Source organism: Oryzias latipes, chromosome 18 (assembly GCF_053564925.1).
Source record: "Oryzias latipes strain Hd-rR chromosome 18, Olatipes_Hd-rR_3.1".
Taxonomy (NCBI): domain Eukaryota; kingdom Metazoa; phylum Chordata; class Actinopteri; order Beloniformes; family Adrianichthyidae; genus Oryzias; species Oryzias latipes.
The window spans coordinates 30,699,759-30,716,428 of record NC_136254.1 but is presented as its reverse complement, the minus strand read 5'-3'; the positions used below and the strand labels follow the sequence as shown (position 1 = coordinate 30,716,428).

At 45.3% G+C, this 16,670-nt stretch overlaps 1 protein-coding gene across 3 annotated transcripts; it reads right to left on the bottom strand.

The window, feature by feature from the left end:
• Positions 1–1,244: 1,244 nt before the first annotated feature.
• Positions 1,245–16,556, bottom strand: LOC101155059 (sodium/hydrogen exchanger 9B2). 3 transcript variants are annotated; one of them, XM_023948844.2, is made up of 14 exons: positions 16,448–16,556; positions 6,495–6,611; positions 5,894–5,996; positions 5,463–5,633; positions 5,192–5,334; positions 3,735–3,862; positions 3,583–3,664; positions 3,350–3,443; positions 3,174–3,280; positions 2,946–3,095; positions 2,770–2,878; positions 2,520–2,656; positions 2,053–2,227; positions 1,245–1,538 (listed from the first exon to the last, which is right to left on the bottom strand). In XM_023948844.2, the coding sequence occupies exons 2-14, from the start codon at positions 6,504–6,506 to the stop codon at positions 1,453–1,455; spliced, it is 1,497 nt and encodes a 498-aa protein (XP_023804612.1). In that variant the 5' UTR covers positions 6,507–6,611; positions 16,448–16,556; the 3' UTR covers positions 1,245–1,452. The 3 variants fall into 3 exon arrangements, with proteins under 3 accessions (XP_023804612.1, XP_078792887.1, XP_023804613.1); XM_078936761.1 differs by having other exon boundaries at positions 6,495–6,617; positions 16,448–16,523; XM_023948845.2 differs by lacking the exon at positions 5,463–5,633.
• Between the last annotated feature and the right edge of the window lie 114 nt (positions 16,557–16,670).

Below are 16,670 nucleotides of genomic sequence, written 5' to 3'. Positions count from 1 at the left end.
AATCCAGAGAACCCTGAGTCCAGAGAGCCCTGAGTCCAGAGAACCCTGAATCCAGAGAACCCTGAGTCCAGAGAGCCCTGAGTCCAGAGAACCCTGAGTCCAGAGAGCCCTGAGTCCAAAGAACCCTGAATCCAGAGAACCCTGAATCCAGAGAACCCTGAGTCCAGAGAACCCTGAATCCAGAGAACCCTGAATCCAGAGAACCCTGAGTCCAGAGAGCCCTGAGTCCAGAGAACTTTGCAGAGTGAGGGAACCTTGACTCAGCGTCACACTGAGTCCACTTAGATCCTCAGATCAACCAGTAGATGGCAGTATTTCCACCTGGAGGCTGGACTCTGGAACCAAAACGCCTCGTTGGTTCTGCAGAACCATCTGATGGAGCTAACCTCAGACCACTTCCTTGAACGTCTTATGGAATCCAGAGAGCCATGAGTCCAGAGAAAGATTTGGTTCCTGAAGTGTTGATCATGAAAAGGACTCTTTTCATTCTCATCCAGGCGTCTCTCCTTCCGTTAGAGACTCCCTCAGATGAAAACTGTTTTTGTTCTGGTGAGATTTAACATTTAATTTAAGATCAAATCAGTGTTTCTGAGGATTTCTTTAATTAAATCAAGAAGGTCAGGACTAGATGAAAACCTGCCGTTTGAATCTGCTCTCAGTTGTGGGGCGGGCGGGCGGGGCCATAGTATCCAAGCTCCGCCCCTTTCTGATCATCCACTGTCAGACCAACAGATCCATGAACGTCTCTGTTTTCCTGGTCTGAGCTGGAATCTGGATCAGAACTGGATCATGGATGGATCTGATATTGCTGGTCTTTCTGTTGAACTGCTGGTGTTAGGATGGGGGTGTGAGGGGCTGTAAGCTAGTGGGGGAGTGGGTAAACAGATGGATGATGGGAAGGGGGGCTTGCTTGGCGCCTACAGCCCCGCCCACAACTCAGAGGTGAATTTCTATTGAAATCCTGCTGCTCTTCAGAAACTATGTCCTAGAAAAGGACAGGTTTTTGGATTTAGGCTAAAATGGGATGATCATCATCATCGTCATCATCATTACCATCATTGTCATCATCATTATACTGGGAACACTTTGGAAACAGACCAGAAGACGATCAGAGGGCTGTAAGGACAGGTGGTGTCCTTGTGCGACTCAGAGACTTTGACCTTTATCCCACTACAGTGGAGTGTAGAACTGGAACCAGGACAGGATCCCAGCTGAGGAACCATCAACACAGAGGGAGAACACACTTTGGACCAGCTGGATTTCAGCTCCTTTGATCTTTACTTCAAACCCAACACCAAAACAAACCATGCTTTTGTTTGAAACCAGAACCAGAACCTTGTCAGATCTGTAACATTTGGACTAGAGGACCAAAGCAAAGACAGACGTCCCTCATCCTTCATCCAAACGCCGCGTCATGGCGGGAACGCAGCGCCGCCGCTCCTCCATGGAGCTTCACAGCCTGCTCTCGGGGATCCTGCTGTCCTTCTCTTGGACGGGTTCTGTGGGACCAGAAGGTCCGGCTTCCCCGTCGGCCTCGTCTGCACAGATTCACAACAGAAGAGTTGGACGGGACAGACGGAGAAACAACATTTTGACACTGAGGACATCTCTGTGGTTCTGGAGTTCAGAACCTGCTGGGTTCATGAAGACTAAACTGATGAATGTTCTGGACCGAACTCATCCCAGATGGTGTCTGAGGTCGGGTTCTCTCCAGGACAGACCTCACTTTGCAGACTGAGGGAACCGTGACTCAGCGTCACACTGAGTCCACTTAGATCCTCAGATCAACCAGTAAATGGCAGTATTTCCACCTGGAGGCTGGACTCTGGAACCAAAACGCCTCGTTGGTTCTGCAGAACCATCTGATGGTGCTAAAGTCAGACCACTTCCTTGAACGTCTCATGGGTTTTCAGGTCAGGGGAAGCCAGCAAGTTTATAATGAAGAGTGAGGATGACTACGGGGGGATGTGCAGCTTCATCAAACCTCAGCAGGAAACCCAAATCCAGCAGGTGGAGATGTTTAGGCTGAGCTCCACCCACAGGAGGACTGACCTTTGATGTGACGGGCCAGGAGGCGTGGTCCTGCCAGTCCGATACCGAGGGCACCGATGGGGGCGGTGGTCAGGATGGCCAACACCGCCAAGGTCAGCACGTCCAAACCAAACTTGATCAGAGTCTCGTCCCCCTCCTCCCTTGCCATGTCCAACGCCTTGGAGCCGATGGCGGCCTGGAGACGAGGAAACGGAACCATCAAACCCTCTGAAGGCGACTTCAGTGAACCTGCGGGGGAGGGGGGGGGGTGTCACGGGGCTCTGATGGTTCTACGGTTGGACTGATGTCTGCTGTTGTTGTCAGCTCTGATGGTTTCTGATCTTTACGTTCTTCTGGTGGTGAGGATCCACACCCACAGAACACAGCAGAGGAACACAGATCACACTCCAGTTCTCCAGGGGGGGGGCTGTATGCCTGGACCAGACAGCCCCTAACCCATCTGAAGCCTCCTCCTGCTGGAACCTCACCTGCACGGTGGCCTTCGGCAGCCAGGCCACAGCGATGAAGAGTTTCTCCTTGAGGTTGAATCCGGCGTGATGGACCAGCAGGAAGGTGACGAACAGACGGACCAGCAGACCCAGACTGATGCAGGCCACGCCCAGACCTGAACGGGTCAGAGTTCGGGGAGGGTGAGGGGGGGGGGGGGGGACCAAGCTGGTGTTTCGTGAAGTTCTGGGGTTCTGATGGACACCCTGACACCTCCGTGGTTCCTCTTACCCACAGTGCTGGGGCTGAGGGTGGAGATGGTGATTTCAGCTCCGATCAGACCGAACAGAAGAGGCTGGAACAGGTCCCAGGACCGACCCACCATGGCAGCCACCGGAGCCTGGAATGGACCTTCATGTTAGCGTGGGCAGTGGGCCGGTGGTCTGGTGGGATGGGGGTCCTCGTACCTTTTCACTTTTCCAGCCCAGAGCAGCACAGAAGGAGTGGACCAACGTACAGAGACTGCCGGCTCCAGAGAACCCGACCACGTGACTGAAGAAGACGGAAAACACCGACAGACCCAACAGCATGAGGGTCCTCCCCAAAACCAGGTCCTCCTGCGGGCAGCAGAGCTACGGTCAGACATGTGACGTCATCGGGGGGAGGAGTGAGACCACCACGGCGAGCCGTCCCACCTGGTCATTGCTTGGAAACAAACACAGGAAGAAGCCCACAACCAGGCCGGAGATGACCCCTCCCACCACCTCCAGCAGGCCTTGGAGGATGGTCATCCACGTGGAACCTGCAGCACAGCACGCTCTCATGAGGGGGAGGGTCCACGGCGGCTGTGGGGGGCAGGAGAGAGTCTCACCTGTGGAGAAGGCGATTCCCAGGCAGGTGGAGAAGCCGGTGATGGCGAGGATGCCGTCCAAGCTGCCGGCTGCCATCAGCAGCGTGGGGATGCCCTTAAAGAGACGGTTCCGGACAGTTCCGAGTGAGTCATGGAGTCATGGACACTTCATCAGGAGAACCCCCCCCCATTACGACAGTATTACAAGTTCAACGGGACGCCCCCTGCTGGCAAGAAGCAGGTCTGCAGGTTACCTTCTCCACTCCCAGTCCTTCTCTCTGCAGAAGCAACATTGATGGAACCACAACCGCCGGAGACACCGCGGACAGAACGAAGCTACAAGACAGCAGAACCTGCAGGTGAGGAACACGTTCCACAGGTTCCTGCCACAGAACCACTCTGTTACCCCAGGATAAAGGCCCACGTCCATGGAAGACCCAACAGGAAGTGAGAAACCACGGCCACGACGGACGCCTCCACTGTACAAGGACCCACCGCAACACGGACACACACCGCCTTCAGACGCTGCAGGGCCTGCACACACACACAGAAACACACAGTCAGTGTGAGTCCCTCAAACACCACATGTACACTGACCCAAAATATAAACGCAACACTTTTATTATTGCTCCCATTTTTTATGGTATGTGAAACATTTTCCACATACACAAAATAACCAGTTCTCTGAAATATTGTTCACAAATATGTCTAAATCTGTGATAGTGAGCACTTCTCCTTTGCCAAGACAATCCATCCCACCTCACAGGTGTGCCATATCAAGATGCTGATTAGACAGCATGATTATTGAACAGGTGTGCCTTAGACTGGCCTTACACTGGTTAAAGGCCACTATGAAATCTTCAGTTTTGTTTTATTGAGGGGGTCAGGGGACTCAGACTCAACCAGTCAGTATCTGGTGTGACCACAATTTGCCTCATGAAGTGCAACACATCTCCTTTGCATAGAGTTGATCAGGTTGTCTATTGTGGCCTGTGGAATGTTGGTCCACTCTTCTTCAATGGCTGTGCGAAGTTGCTGGATATTGGCAGGAACTGGAACACGCTGTCCTATACGCCGATCCAGAGCATCCCAAACATGCTCAATGGGTGATGTGTCCGGTGAGTATGCTGGCCATGCAAGTACTGGGATGTTTTCAGCTTCCAAGAATTGTGTACAGATCCTTGCAACATGGGGCCGTGCATTATCATGAGGCAACATGAGGTGATGTTGTTGGATGTACGGCACAACAATGGGCCCCAGGATCTCGTCACGGTATCTCTGTGCATTCAAAATGCCATCAATGAAATGCACCTGTGTTCCTCGCCCATGACATACGCCTGCCCATACCATAACCCCACCATCACCATGGGCTACTCGATCCGTCTTAGGGAAACTCATCTGCATGTTCGTTGTCCTCATCGAGGTCTCGACCTCACTCCATTTGCCCGACTTGAGTGGGCAAATGCTCACATGCCATGGCGTCTGGCACGTTGGAGAGGTGTTCTCTTCACGGATGAATCCCGGTTTACACTGTTCAGGGCAGATGGCAGACAGCGTGTGTGGCGTCGTGTGGGTGAGCGGTTTTCTGATGTCAATGTTGTGGATCGATACAATACCAGATTAATCAAAGTGAACACCTGAAGGTCAAATAAGTTAATGGCTGTTACATTTGCTCTCGCCTTGCACATTTTGGCTTAGTTTGACAAGCTCTAGATACTTATTTCAGAGAACTGGTTATTTTGTGTATGTGGAAAATGTTTCACATCTTTGACTTCATACCATAAAAAATGGGAGCAATGACAAAAGTGTTGCGTTTATATTTTTGGTCAGTGTATGTTCGTGGACTGAGATTGGTCGACGCACTGAGGGGTCCAGTCCGAGTCCGGCTCTGGTCAGGATGACGGACAGGGCGATGTTCCTTAGAGCCGCAGACCAACGAGTGTCGATGAAGACCGCCGTGGTTATGTAGGGAACATTACGCAACAGCAGCCCAGCCAGGAGCATGCCTGCACACACACATGCACAGATACACACACACAAACATGACCACACACACACAGACGTCTGGAGTCAGTTGGTACGGTCTGCCATCAGTCTGCATCCAGCATCAAAGGGTTCATTTGCTGGACTGTACCAAGCAGTGGAGGGAAGGGGGGCAGTGTTGGCAGTTGGATCATTCCCACCAGCTTGCCCCCCAGCACAGAACAGATGAAGAGGATGATGATGCCAAACAGGTTCCCCCCAGGCAGGCACTCCCTTCCAGTGATGGACCAGACCCCCCCGAACAGCAGAGCAAACAGACAGGCTGCAAAGAGACGGGACAGATTCCTATACACAGACCTCCTGCTCCATAAGCTCCACCTCCTCTGTGTTCTCCAAAGTTCTCTTTCCATCTTTTAATCAATCTTCTGGAAACGGTCACACAAGTCCTCGTCTGGCCTTCGTTTGAAGCCTAACCCACCTCCTCCTCCACCTCTTCCTCCTCCTCCTCCTCCTAGGTTTCAGGTTCATCATGATGCCTTTCTTTCTGTTATCTACTCATTTGGGGGGACCGCTCTTCTGTACCTTTGGTGATGAGGAGGTTGAGGAGCCCCCGCGGTCGTGGACATCTGCTCCTCAAAGTGGCACAAGGCCCACAGCAGGAGGAAGAGGAGCGTGGCGCCTTTATCTGGTGGAACAGAGAACACAGAGACGGAAATGTTCAACCTGAAGGAGAACCAGAACACCAACAACAAGACCCCCCCACCACACTGGGTTCTGATCCATGAATGTCACAGGAATCACAGAAGCAGGAGCCCGAGAACCTCTGAAAATACCAAACTCCTGACTCTGACCATCATTTGCACAGAGGTCACAATGAGGTTAAACAAAGGTCACGCAGAGGTCACAATGAGGTTACACATAGGTTACACAGAGGTCACAATGAGGTCACGCAGAGGTCATGCAAAGGTCACAATGAGGTTACACAGAGGTCACAATGAGTTCACAATGATCTCACAATGAGGTTACACAGAGGTCATGCAGAGGTCACAATGAAGTCACGCAGAGGTCGGATGATGCTGCCCCCTAGTGGGCTGAGTGTGAAAGACAGAACAGTCAGGAGGTCTGATGCCGCCCAGGAACGTTCTATAAGAACCCGAACACGCAGACAGTCGTCTTTACTCACCGAGGAGATCATCTCCACTGCAGAACCGCTGGAAGACGGGAGAACGTATTTAGAGGTCAAAGGTCAACGAGAGCACAGGGGAGGTGGAGGGTCTCTGGAGGTTCTCCTTCTCACTTCCTGCTCCTCAACAGTAGACAAAACCAGAAAAGATCAAAGAGGTTCTGCTGCTGGAACCTCTTTGATCTTCAGATGATCATATGATTGATCATTGGGGGGGGGTTAGGTTCCTGTGAGATGAAGACTGAGGAAGACGAGATGAAGAGTCAGAGTGTCGGAAGGCAGACTGAGGAGGAAAAGGAGGAGGGGGTTCAACTCCACACAAAGTTACACAGTCTACAGACACACAACTCCACATAAAGTCACACACTCTGCAGACACACAACTCCACACAAAGTTACACAGTCTACAGACACACAACTCCACATAAAGTCACACAGTCTGTAGACACACAACTCCACACAAAGTTACACAGTCTACAGAGACACAACTCCACATAAAGTCACACAGTCTGTAGAAACACAACTCCACACAAAGTTACACAGTCTGCAGCAGGGGTCACCAACCCTGTGCCCGCGGGCGCACTGGCGCACTTGTTTCAACAAACAACCACGGCATGTCTGTCAATGACAACAATATCAATTCTGAGATAAAGGTAGACAAAAAAACAAATATGAAAACAAATATAACTTAAAAAATAATCAATAAATGTAAGGCTCTATAGCAAAAGTAAAAATAGATCAAATAAATTACACAATGTCTGGGCGTTCTTATGATTCATGTAATGTAAAGATTTAGAGATTAGGTTGAGACGGTTGAGTAATCAATTAATGTGAGGTTTCACCTTTAAGAATTTACAAGTATGAATTAAAGCCGCAAGCGGCGTTGTATGGCCCGCAGACGCAACCCGCCTTCCACGCCCAACTCTATGCACTACCGCGGCCCTCTCCGCCCTCACCGCCCACAAATTAAAAGCTAATCAAGGCTGGATTTGCTCATAATGCTAACTATGCTAACTATGCTAATGTGACTAAAAGTCCTAGCATAGCGATCAGCATAATCAACTCTCTCAGAAAAACACATTTCCTAAAATGCTAATTATGCTAACTATGCTAGCTATGCTAATGTGCCTAAATGAGCTAGCATTGCGATTAGCATCATCAACTGACTCCAAAAAACACATTTCCTAAAATGCTAATTATGCTAACTATACTAGCTATGCTAATGTGGCTAAAAGTGCTAGCATAGCAATCAGCATCATCAACTGACTCAGAAAAACACATTACCTAAAATGCTAATTATGCTAACTATGCTAACTATGCTAATGTGGCTAAAAGTGCTAGCATAGCAATCAGCATCTTCAACTGACTCAGAAAAACACATTACCTAAAATGCTAATTATGCTAACTATGCTAGCTATGCTAACATAGCTAAAAGTGCTAGCATAGCGATCAGCATCATCAACTGACTCAAAAAAACACATTTCCTAAAAGGCTAATTATGCTAACTATGCTAGCTATACTAATGTGGCTAAAATTGCTAGCATAGCGATCAGCATCATCAACTGACTCAGAAAAACACATTCCTCCATTGGTGAGAGTTATATGTCATAAGTTGCTAAAAAGCCCACTTTTTCCAAAATGGCGGCTTTTCTGTTGATTTTATCTCCATAGCAACCATTTTATGTTTTGGTCCCCTCGGGAGGACGAACAGATTGACGTCAGTTTCGGACAAATCGGTAAAAGTAAACTTTTTGTCGTCCTTAGCAACAGTGGTTTTATGCTAACCACGCCCACATTCCTTATATGTCCATATCCAGTGTTTTTCAATGTATTCAGTTTCAGGCATTAATGCATGCATTCAATTTTCACTGTATTGTATTGAAATGCATGGGAGTTATAACAGTGCGCCACTTTGCTAGCTTGCCACGCGCACGCCGTTCAAAATCTACAACTTCTAATTCCAACATTTTTTACACAGTAGCTTGCCATTGATGCCCAAAAAGTTTTGAGACGATCGAAGAAAATTCCAACGACAAGTTTACGTTTGAATCTGGTGGTTAAGGTGTTTTTTATAGAAATTCAAGATGGCCGCCTTTTCCCGAGGTCAAAGGTCGACGAAACTCCAAAGGTGATTGTAGACTTACGCTAGGGACATGCGAGTCAAATTTCGTGAAAATCGCTCATAAAAAAGTTCATTTTTCCATATCGTGTAAAAACGCGAAAAACTCAAAATGGCAGATTTTGGCACAAAATGGCCGCCAAACCGTAGGTCGTGTGGCCATCACGTAATGATTTCAAAACTTTGTTTGGATATACCCGACAAAGTTATCTGGGTTTCGTTAGCCGATTCTTAAAAATAAAATCCGAAAAAAAATTTTTTTGCCGAGTCAGCACTTTTTTTTGCGACGGTTTTTTGTTTACCACGGCCACATTCCTTTATTGATTTTGTCGTATGTGACATTGTTTTGTTCAGTGTGGGCCAGGGTATCGCATATTTCAGTTTCAGGCTATTCCGATAAAATATGTGCGAGCTAGCTAAAATGGCGACGGTTGCGAATTCGCCACGCGCACGCGTTTCAAATTCTACAACTTCTAATTCCAACATTTTGTCCACAGTAGCTTGCCATTGATGCCTGAGAAGTTTCAAAAAGATCGATAAAAATCCCTAGGACGAGTTTTCGTTTGTATACGTTACTAAAGGTGCTTTTTTATGAAAATTCAAGATGGCCGCCCCTTCCCAAGGTCAAAGGTCAACAAAACTTCTTTGGTAGTTGTAGAATCGTGTTTGTGGCATGTGTATGAAATTTCGTGAAAATCGCTTTAACAAAAGTGTAGTTTTCCCATATTGTCAAAAAACACGAATATCGCCATTTCTCTGAGTTCGCCACAAAATGGCCGCCAAGCCGTAGGTCGTGTGGGCATCCCATAATGATTTCATAACTTCTTTGGGATATCTCCAACACGCGTGTTTTGGTTTCGTAACTGTATTTCAAAATTTTTTTTTTTGGCCCCATAAGCGATTTTCGGCCCATTCATTTTTTTTACGGGATCGCTCGCCGTGATGTCATCGACTTCGGGGGGGTGGCGTTCTCTTTGCCAAAAATTCATTTTCAATTTATCCCAGGTGTGTGCCAATTTTGGTGAGTTTTCGGGTATGTGGCGGGGGTCAAAATTAAGCTCAAAGACGCCGTTATAGGACAAGAAGAATAATAATAATAATTAAAGCCGCAAGCGGCGTTGTATGGCCCGCAGACGCAACCCGCCTTCCACGCCCAACTCTACGCACCACCGCTGACCTCACCGCCCTCACAGCCCGCAAATTAAAAGCTAGTCAAGGCTGGATTTGCTAATTATGCTAACAATGCTAACTATGCTAATGTGGCTAAAAGTGCTAGCATTGCAATCAGCATCATCAACTAACTCAGAAAAACACATTACCTAAAATGCTAATTATGCTAACTATGCTAGCTATGCTAATGTGGCTAAAAGTGCTAGCATAGCGATTAGCATCATCAACTGACTCAGAAAAACCCATTACCTAAAATGCTAATTGTGCTAACTATGCTAGCTATGCTAATGTGGCTAAAATTGCTAGCATAGCGATCAGCATAATCAACTGACTCAGAAAAACACAATACCTGAAATGCTAATTATGCTAACTATGCTAGTTATGCTAACATAGCTTAAAGTGCTAGCATAGCGATTAGCATCATCAACTGACTCAGAAAAACACATTCCTCCATTGGCGAGAGCTACATGTCATAAGTTGATAAAAAACCCACTTTTTCCAAAATGGCGGCTTTTCTGTTGATTTTATCTCCATAGCAACCATTTTATGTTTTGGTCCTCTCTGGAGGACGAACAGATTGACGTCAGTTTCGGACAAATCGGTAAAAGTAAACTTTTTGTTGTCCTTAGCAACAGTGGTTTTATGCTAACCACGCCCACATTCCTTATATGTCCATATCCAGTGTTTTTCAATGTATTCTGTTTCAGGCATTAATGCATGCATTCAATTTTCACTGTATTGTATTGAAATGCATGGGAGTTATAACAGTGCGCCACTTTGCTAGCTCGCCACGCGCACGCCGTTCAAAATCTACAACTTTTAATTCCAACATTTTTTCCACAGTACCTTACCATTGATGCCCAAAAAGTTTCGACCCAATCGATGAAAATTCCAACGACAAGTTTACGTTTGAATCTGGTGGTAAAGGTGTTTTTTATAAAAAATTCAAGATGGCCGCCTTTTCCCGAGGTCAAAGGTCGACGAAACTCCAGAGGTGATTGTAGGCTTACGCTAGGGACATGTGCGTCAAATTTCGTGAAAATCGCTCGAAAAAAAGTTCATTTTTCCATATTGTGTAAAAACGCGAAAAACTCAAAATGGCAGATTTTGGCACAAAATGGCCGCCAAACCGTAGGTCGTGTCGCCATCACGTAATGATTTCAAAACTTTCTTTGGATATACCCGACAAAGTTATCTGGGTTTCGCTAGCCGATTCATAAAAATAAAATCCGAAAAAAAGTTTTTTTGCCGAGTCAGCACTTTTTTTTGCGATCGTTTTTTGTTTACCACGGCCACATTCCTTCATCGATTTTGTCATATGTGACATCGTTTTGTTCAGTGTGGGCCAGGGTATCGCATATTTCAGTTTCAGGCTATTCCGATAAAATATGTGCGAGCTAGCTAAAATGGCGACGGTTGCGAATTCGCCACGCGCACGCGTTTCAAATTCTACAACTTCTAATTCCAACATTTTGTCCACAGTAGCTTGCCATTGATGCCCGAGAAGTTTCAAAAAGATCGCTAAAAATCCCTAGGACGAGTTTTCGTTTGTATACGTTTCTAAAGGTGCTTTTTTATGAAAATTCAAGCTGGCCGACCCTTCCCAAGGTCAAAGGTCAACCAAACTTCTTTGGTTATTGTAGAATCAGGGTCTTGGCATGTGTGTGCAATTTCGTGAAAATCGCTTAAGCAAAAGTGTCGTTTTCCCATATTGTCAAAAAACACGAAAATCGCCATTTCTCCGAGTTCGCCACAAAATGGCCGCCAAGCCGTAGGTCGTGTGGCCATCCCATAATGATTTCAAAACTTCTTTGGGATATCTCCAACACGCGTGTTTTGGTTTCATAGCTCTATTTCGAAATATTTTTTTTTGGCCCCATAAACAGATTTCGGCCCATTCATTTTTTTTACGGGAACGCTCGCTGTGATGTCATCAATTTCGGGGGGGTGACGTTGTCTTTGCCAAAAATTCATTTTCAATTTATCCTAGGTGTGTGCCAATTTTGGTGAGTTTTCGGGTATGTGGTGGGGGTCAAATTTGAGCTCAACGGATCCGTTAGAAAGAAGAATAATAATAAACATTCGAAAAACAATATAGAAGTTTTTGCGGTTAGGATTTCCTATGTATTTCAATGCGGCCTGTTTTTTACTATGGGCTGGGCAAGTCTTTTTGGCTTTAAACCCTTCTTTTGAGGGCTTTTTGGGGCTTTTTCGGGTTTTTGTCGTCATTTTTGCGACTACAATTTTGACGTTTGTGCGTTGGTGTTGTGCGTGTGTGTGTGAATTTTTGTTGCGTTACACAATTGTCGTGTCGTTGTGTGCTTTGGGCGACTTTTGACCCCATTTTTTGGCGTTTTGACGCGTTTTTTTGACGTTTTGGACCTTTTTGAGTGTTCGACCCTCGTACCAGTTACAATATGGTCCTTGCAGTCTATGACTGCTGCGGGCCATAATAATGAAACGAAGCAGAAACAATATAGAAGTTTTTGCAGTCAGGTGGCCTATGTATTTCAATGCGGCCTGTCTTTTACTATAGGCTGGGCATGTCTTTTGGGCTTTATACCTGTCTTTTGAGGGCTTTTTGGGGCTTTTTTGTGCTTTTGTCGTCATTTTTGCGACTACAATTTTTACGTTTTTGCGTTGGTGTTGTGCGTGTGTGTGTGTATTTTTGTTGCGTTACACAATTGTCGTGTCGTTTTGTGCTTTGGGGGACTTTTGACCCCATTTTTTGGCGTTTTGACGCGTTTTTTTGACGTTTTGGACCTTTTTGAGTGTTCGACCCTTGTACCAGTTACAATATGGTCCTTGCAGTCTATGACTGCTGCGGGCCATAATAAAATGCTTTGAAATTACAATCAGTGCATTAATCAGAAAGTCCAGATTTTTGTCAATTAACTGTAATCGAATTTTAATTGTATTTCAATTTAAAGGGTTAATGATGATATTTTTGGATTTGAGCCAATTATGAAAAGAAGACCAAAACTCTTTTTCATGAAAATATTCAAAGAAAAGATGTTCCACAGTTTCTACATCATTTCCACAAAAGACACAAAGATCACTATCCCAGTTAAAGCGAGAATGTAAAAAAAATAATTTGAAGGGTGAATATTATTTAACTGGAATGCTCCAAAAATAGCACTGCTCATATAGCAAATCAAAAATATTGTGGCGATCTGGGGGTTAGCCCAGCCTTCAGCTTCTAAGACTCATGGGAAGTGGGGAATCTCGGTTGTGTTAAATCGCTCACCATAAGTGAGGGAGCTGTGAGCAGAAGTGAAGTTAATGCTGTTTGGCTGGTGTTGGGGATGTACAAAATAAACAGACAGATATGATTGTCTGCTAACTTATGTGATTGTCTTTTTCGACAAACCGGGGTTGTGCTTTGCATGGGGCACGGGTAGCAGATTCGGACATGTGCAGTGGAGCTGCTTCTAAGTAAGAGGATAGTGAATCAAGACTTGAGCGCAACAGTACCGGCCTGGATAGTAGAGGGTGGTGATTTAGTGCTTGCTATTGGTAATTGATGCACTTTAGCTCCGCTATCGTGAAATATATGGCAGAGTATGGAACGCCCTGAAACTTGCGAATCGGCGTTTCTGCCTTTGAGAAAGAGGCGCGTTTGTCTGTGAGGAGGAGAAGGGGAGTGGTAGTGGCCAAAGGTTGCGAGGTGAAAAGTCGCATGGAGACCATTGCGCAACACCTGGATCATTGAGTGGCTTAAATTACTCAGCTCCTTCTAATAACGTCATTATTTACTAAATATTGTGGACATTTTTAATACTTGTCTGTATTTTCCATATAAACGTGGTTACTTATAGATAAAGAAAGCAGGTAATGCAGGCAGGAAAACAGCTGCACTTTTTAGACCATAAATAAACTATAGATCATTTGTTTATAAAAGTATTGAGGATTTTGGAGGATTTTTAATGTTGGTGTTGCACAAAATTAGAAAAATGCCAAATATCTTTGGAGTAATCCCAGGGATGAGTTCTGTAATTTAGTTTTTATTGTTTGATGAGACCTAAACAGGATTTTCACAAAAGCAGGTTTTTAAATAATCAAATCCCTCTGATATGTTTCACAAAGGTTTTTTTTTTTTGGGGGGGGGGGGCTTGGAGGTTTTTGGAGGTGGGAGCTAGCATAACCTGCTTTCTGGAATACCCCCCAGGTCATGCTAGCTCCCACGGGAAGTTTGAGGTTAAGGAAGTTGATAACCTCAGCTTTCGGTCCCAGAAATGGAGGTATGTTTCAGGGTATGTCTAGTTGCAATAGCAACTCATGCTCTGAACATAACCTGTTCTGGAGTAGGTTTAGTTGAAGGTTAGTTTGTTTTCAGAGCGGTGAAGCAGCATGGCGTGTCCTTTTGAAGATGATTTAGTGGATGAAGAAGCTCCGATGATACTTTTTCCACCATGAGAGGGTGATAAGACCACGAATGGATGTTGGAAAAATAAACTTTTTACTTTGATCTAACTTAATTATTTGCTTCAGTTAAGGTAAATCATTTGTTTGTTAAGTCAGTTTAAAAATAAGACATAGTTATCAGACATTTATTTTGCTTTCATTCAAATTAATTCAATTAAGTAGGTGTAACTTTGGTGCTGCTGTTAAATGCACCGCAAGGGATTGTGGGATACTATTCCCTTTGCCTGTCTGGACGGATTTGGGTTTAAGTGTGGGTTTTTGACCAAATGTGTTTAGTTGTTTAGCTGTTTTACTGTGTTTTGCCGAGTTATTTTGACCTACTATGCTTAAGTCTCTGCACCATGAGGGAGAGGAAGAGAGAGAATGATGAGTTTATATAGCACCACTACAGACTAATTGTATGAAGATAATGTCGAAAAATTCCTAAATGAATGTTTGCGCTAAATATACATTGTTTTGTTCTTTTTATTGTTATAAAAATGAGGATCTGCCGGCTCAAACTTAGACATATGAAAGTTCAAGAAATATAATTCATTAAGATGGAAAAAATATTACTTGAATTGGAATAATATGACATTTAGTTAAATAAATATGTAAATTTGAGTTGTATTAACAAGTGTTGAGTTTTTTAGATGTGAGAAATTAGGTTGAATAAATTTAACTCAATTATTTGTTACCAATAGAACTAATTCATTTAAGTTGGTAAATTTTGATAAGTTATATATATATATATATATATATATATATATATATATATATATATATATATATATATATATATATATATATATATATATATATATATATATATATATATATCCACATTCACCACAAGCTGTTGTGGTGGATGTGGCAGTGCCAAGCGATGGGAACATCAGGAAGAAGGAACATGAGAAACTGGAGAAATACCAGGGACTCAGAGAAGAACTGGAGAAAGCATGGAAAGTGAAGGTGACAGTGGTACCTGTGGTAATTGGAGCACTCGGGGCAGTAACCCCCAAGCTGGAGGAGTGGCTGCAACAAATACCTGGAAAGACCTCAGACCTCTCAGTCCAGAAAAGCGCAGTGCTAGGAACAGCTAAGATACTGCGCAGGACCCTCAAGCTCCCAGGCCTCTGGTAGAGGACCCGAGCTTGGAGGAGAAACCACCCGCGGAGGGTGAGAGGGGCGTTTTTTTTTTTTTTGTTTTTTTTTTATATATATATATGCATCACATGAAAATGGAAATAAGATCAGAAACTCGTGCGTTTACTTTGTCTGTTCTTTTTCTCCAAGCAGAAACTCTTTCTTTTGCTGATGATTCAGCCGTACTACTTTTTTGATGGACGTATAATCTTCATACGCCGTCATTAATCTCAGACTCCGTCTCACTGAAGTATAGCGCTCTCTTTTATTCTCCACGCGTTTCCATGGTGACTCCGGAAATCGGCGATCCATTGAGAATGTCTTTATGTACTTGAAGTGCACGTGCATTAACCCAGGGTTACAAAATCGAGCGTAATTACACCATCTCATATCCGGTCTTTTGGAACCGACATACCCAGAGTAAGCAAGTTCAGGCGGATTTCAGCCAGAGTTCAGGCTTGAAGTCAGGCTAGTTTAAACATGCTTCCTGGAATACCCCCCTGTTGTGTTGTTGTTGTTTGTTTGTCGTTTTGATCTTTAACACGTTTGGAGCGATTTGACCTTCAGGGCCACTGTACTGATCCACTTCTCTCCACAGAGCTGGATGGACGAAGGAGGTTCTGGACGGGTCTCAGACCTCTGTGAGCTCTGTGATGTAGCCCAGCAGCCCGCTCTGTGGTTCTGGACGGCTCAGCACCAAAACACAAATGTGGACCGACTTGAACGACAAACTCAGAAGGAACCAAAGAACAGAACCACACGGGAACCGTGGTTCCCCTCACTGGACTCTGTGGACACCCAAGAACCCAGCAGAGCAGGGTCCACTCACACCACCACCAATCAGAACCCCCATGAGAACGGGAACAGCAGAGGTTCTGGTTGGCACTCATGTTTGGATCGGATCTCATTGTTGGTTCTGTTCTCACAGAACCCTGAACAGGATGAGAACAGAACCAACTGAGTTGCATGTGTGTTGTTGTGTGTCTGTGTGTCATGTTGTGTCTCTGTGTTGTGAGTCTGTGTGTCATGTTGTGTCTCTGTGTCGTGTTGTGAGTCTGTGTGTCATGTTGTGTCTCTGTGTTGCGAGTCCGTGTGTGTGATTGTGTGTGACTCACCCCGCCGTTCTCCCCCGTGGCGTCCGGCTGGCTCCTGCGTGGCAGCACGGTGATCTCTTTCTCCTCCTGGTCTTCTTGAACTTTACTCCCTCTCTTTACCACAGTGTGTGTGTGTGTATGCGTGTGTGCGTGCACAAAAGAGAGAGAGGATGGTGAGTTAAGGTTTGCCCTTTGCTCTTTTTGGTGCAGCCAAACCGCCACCGTGAACCCGACGCCTAAAATA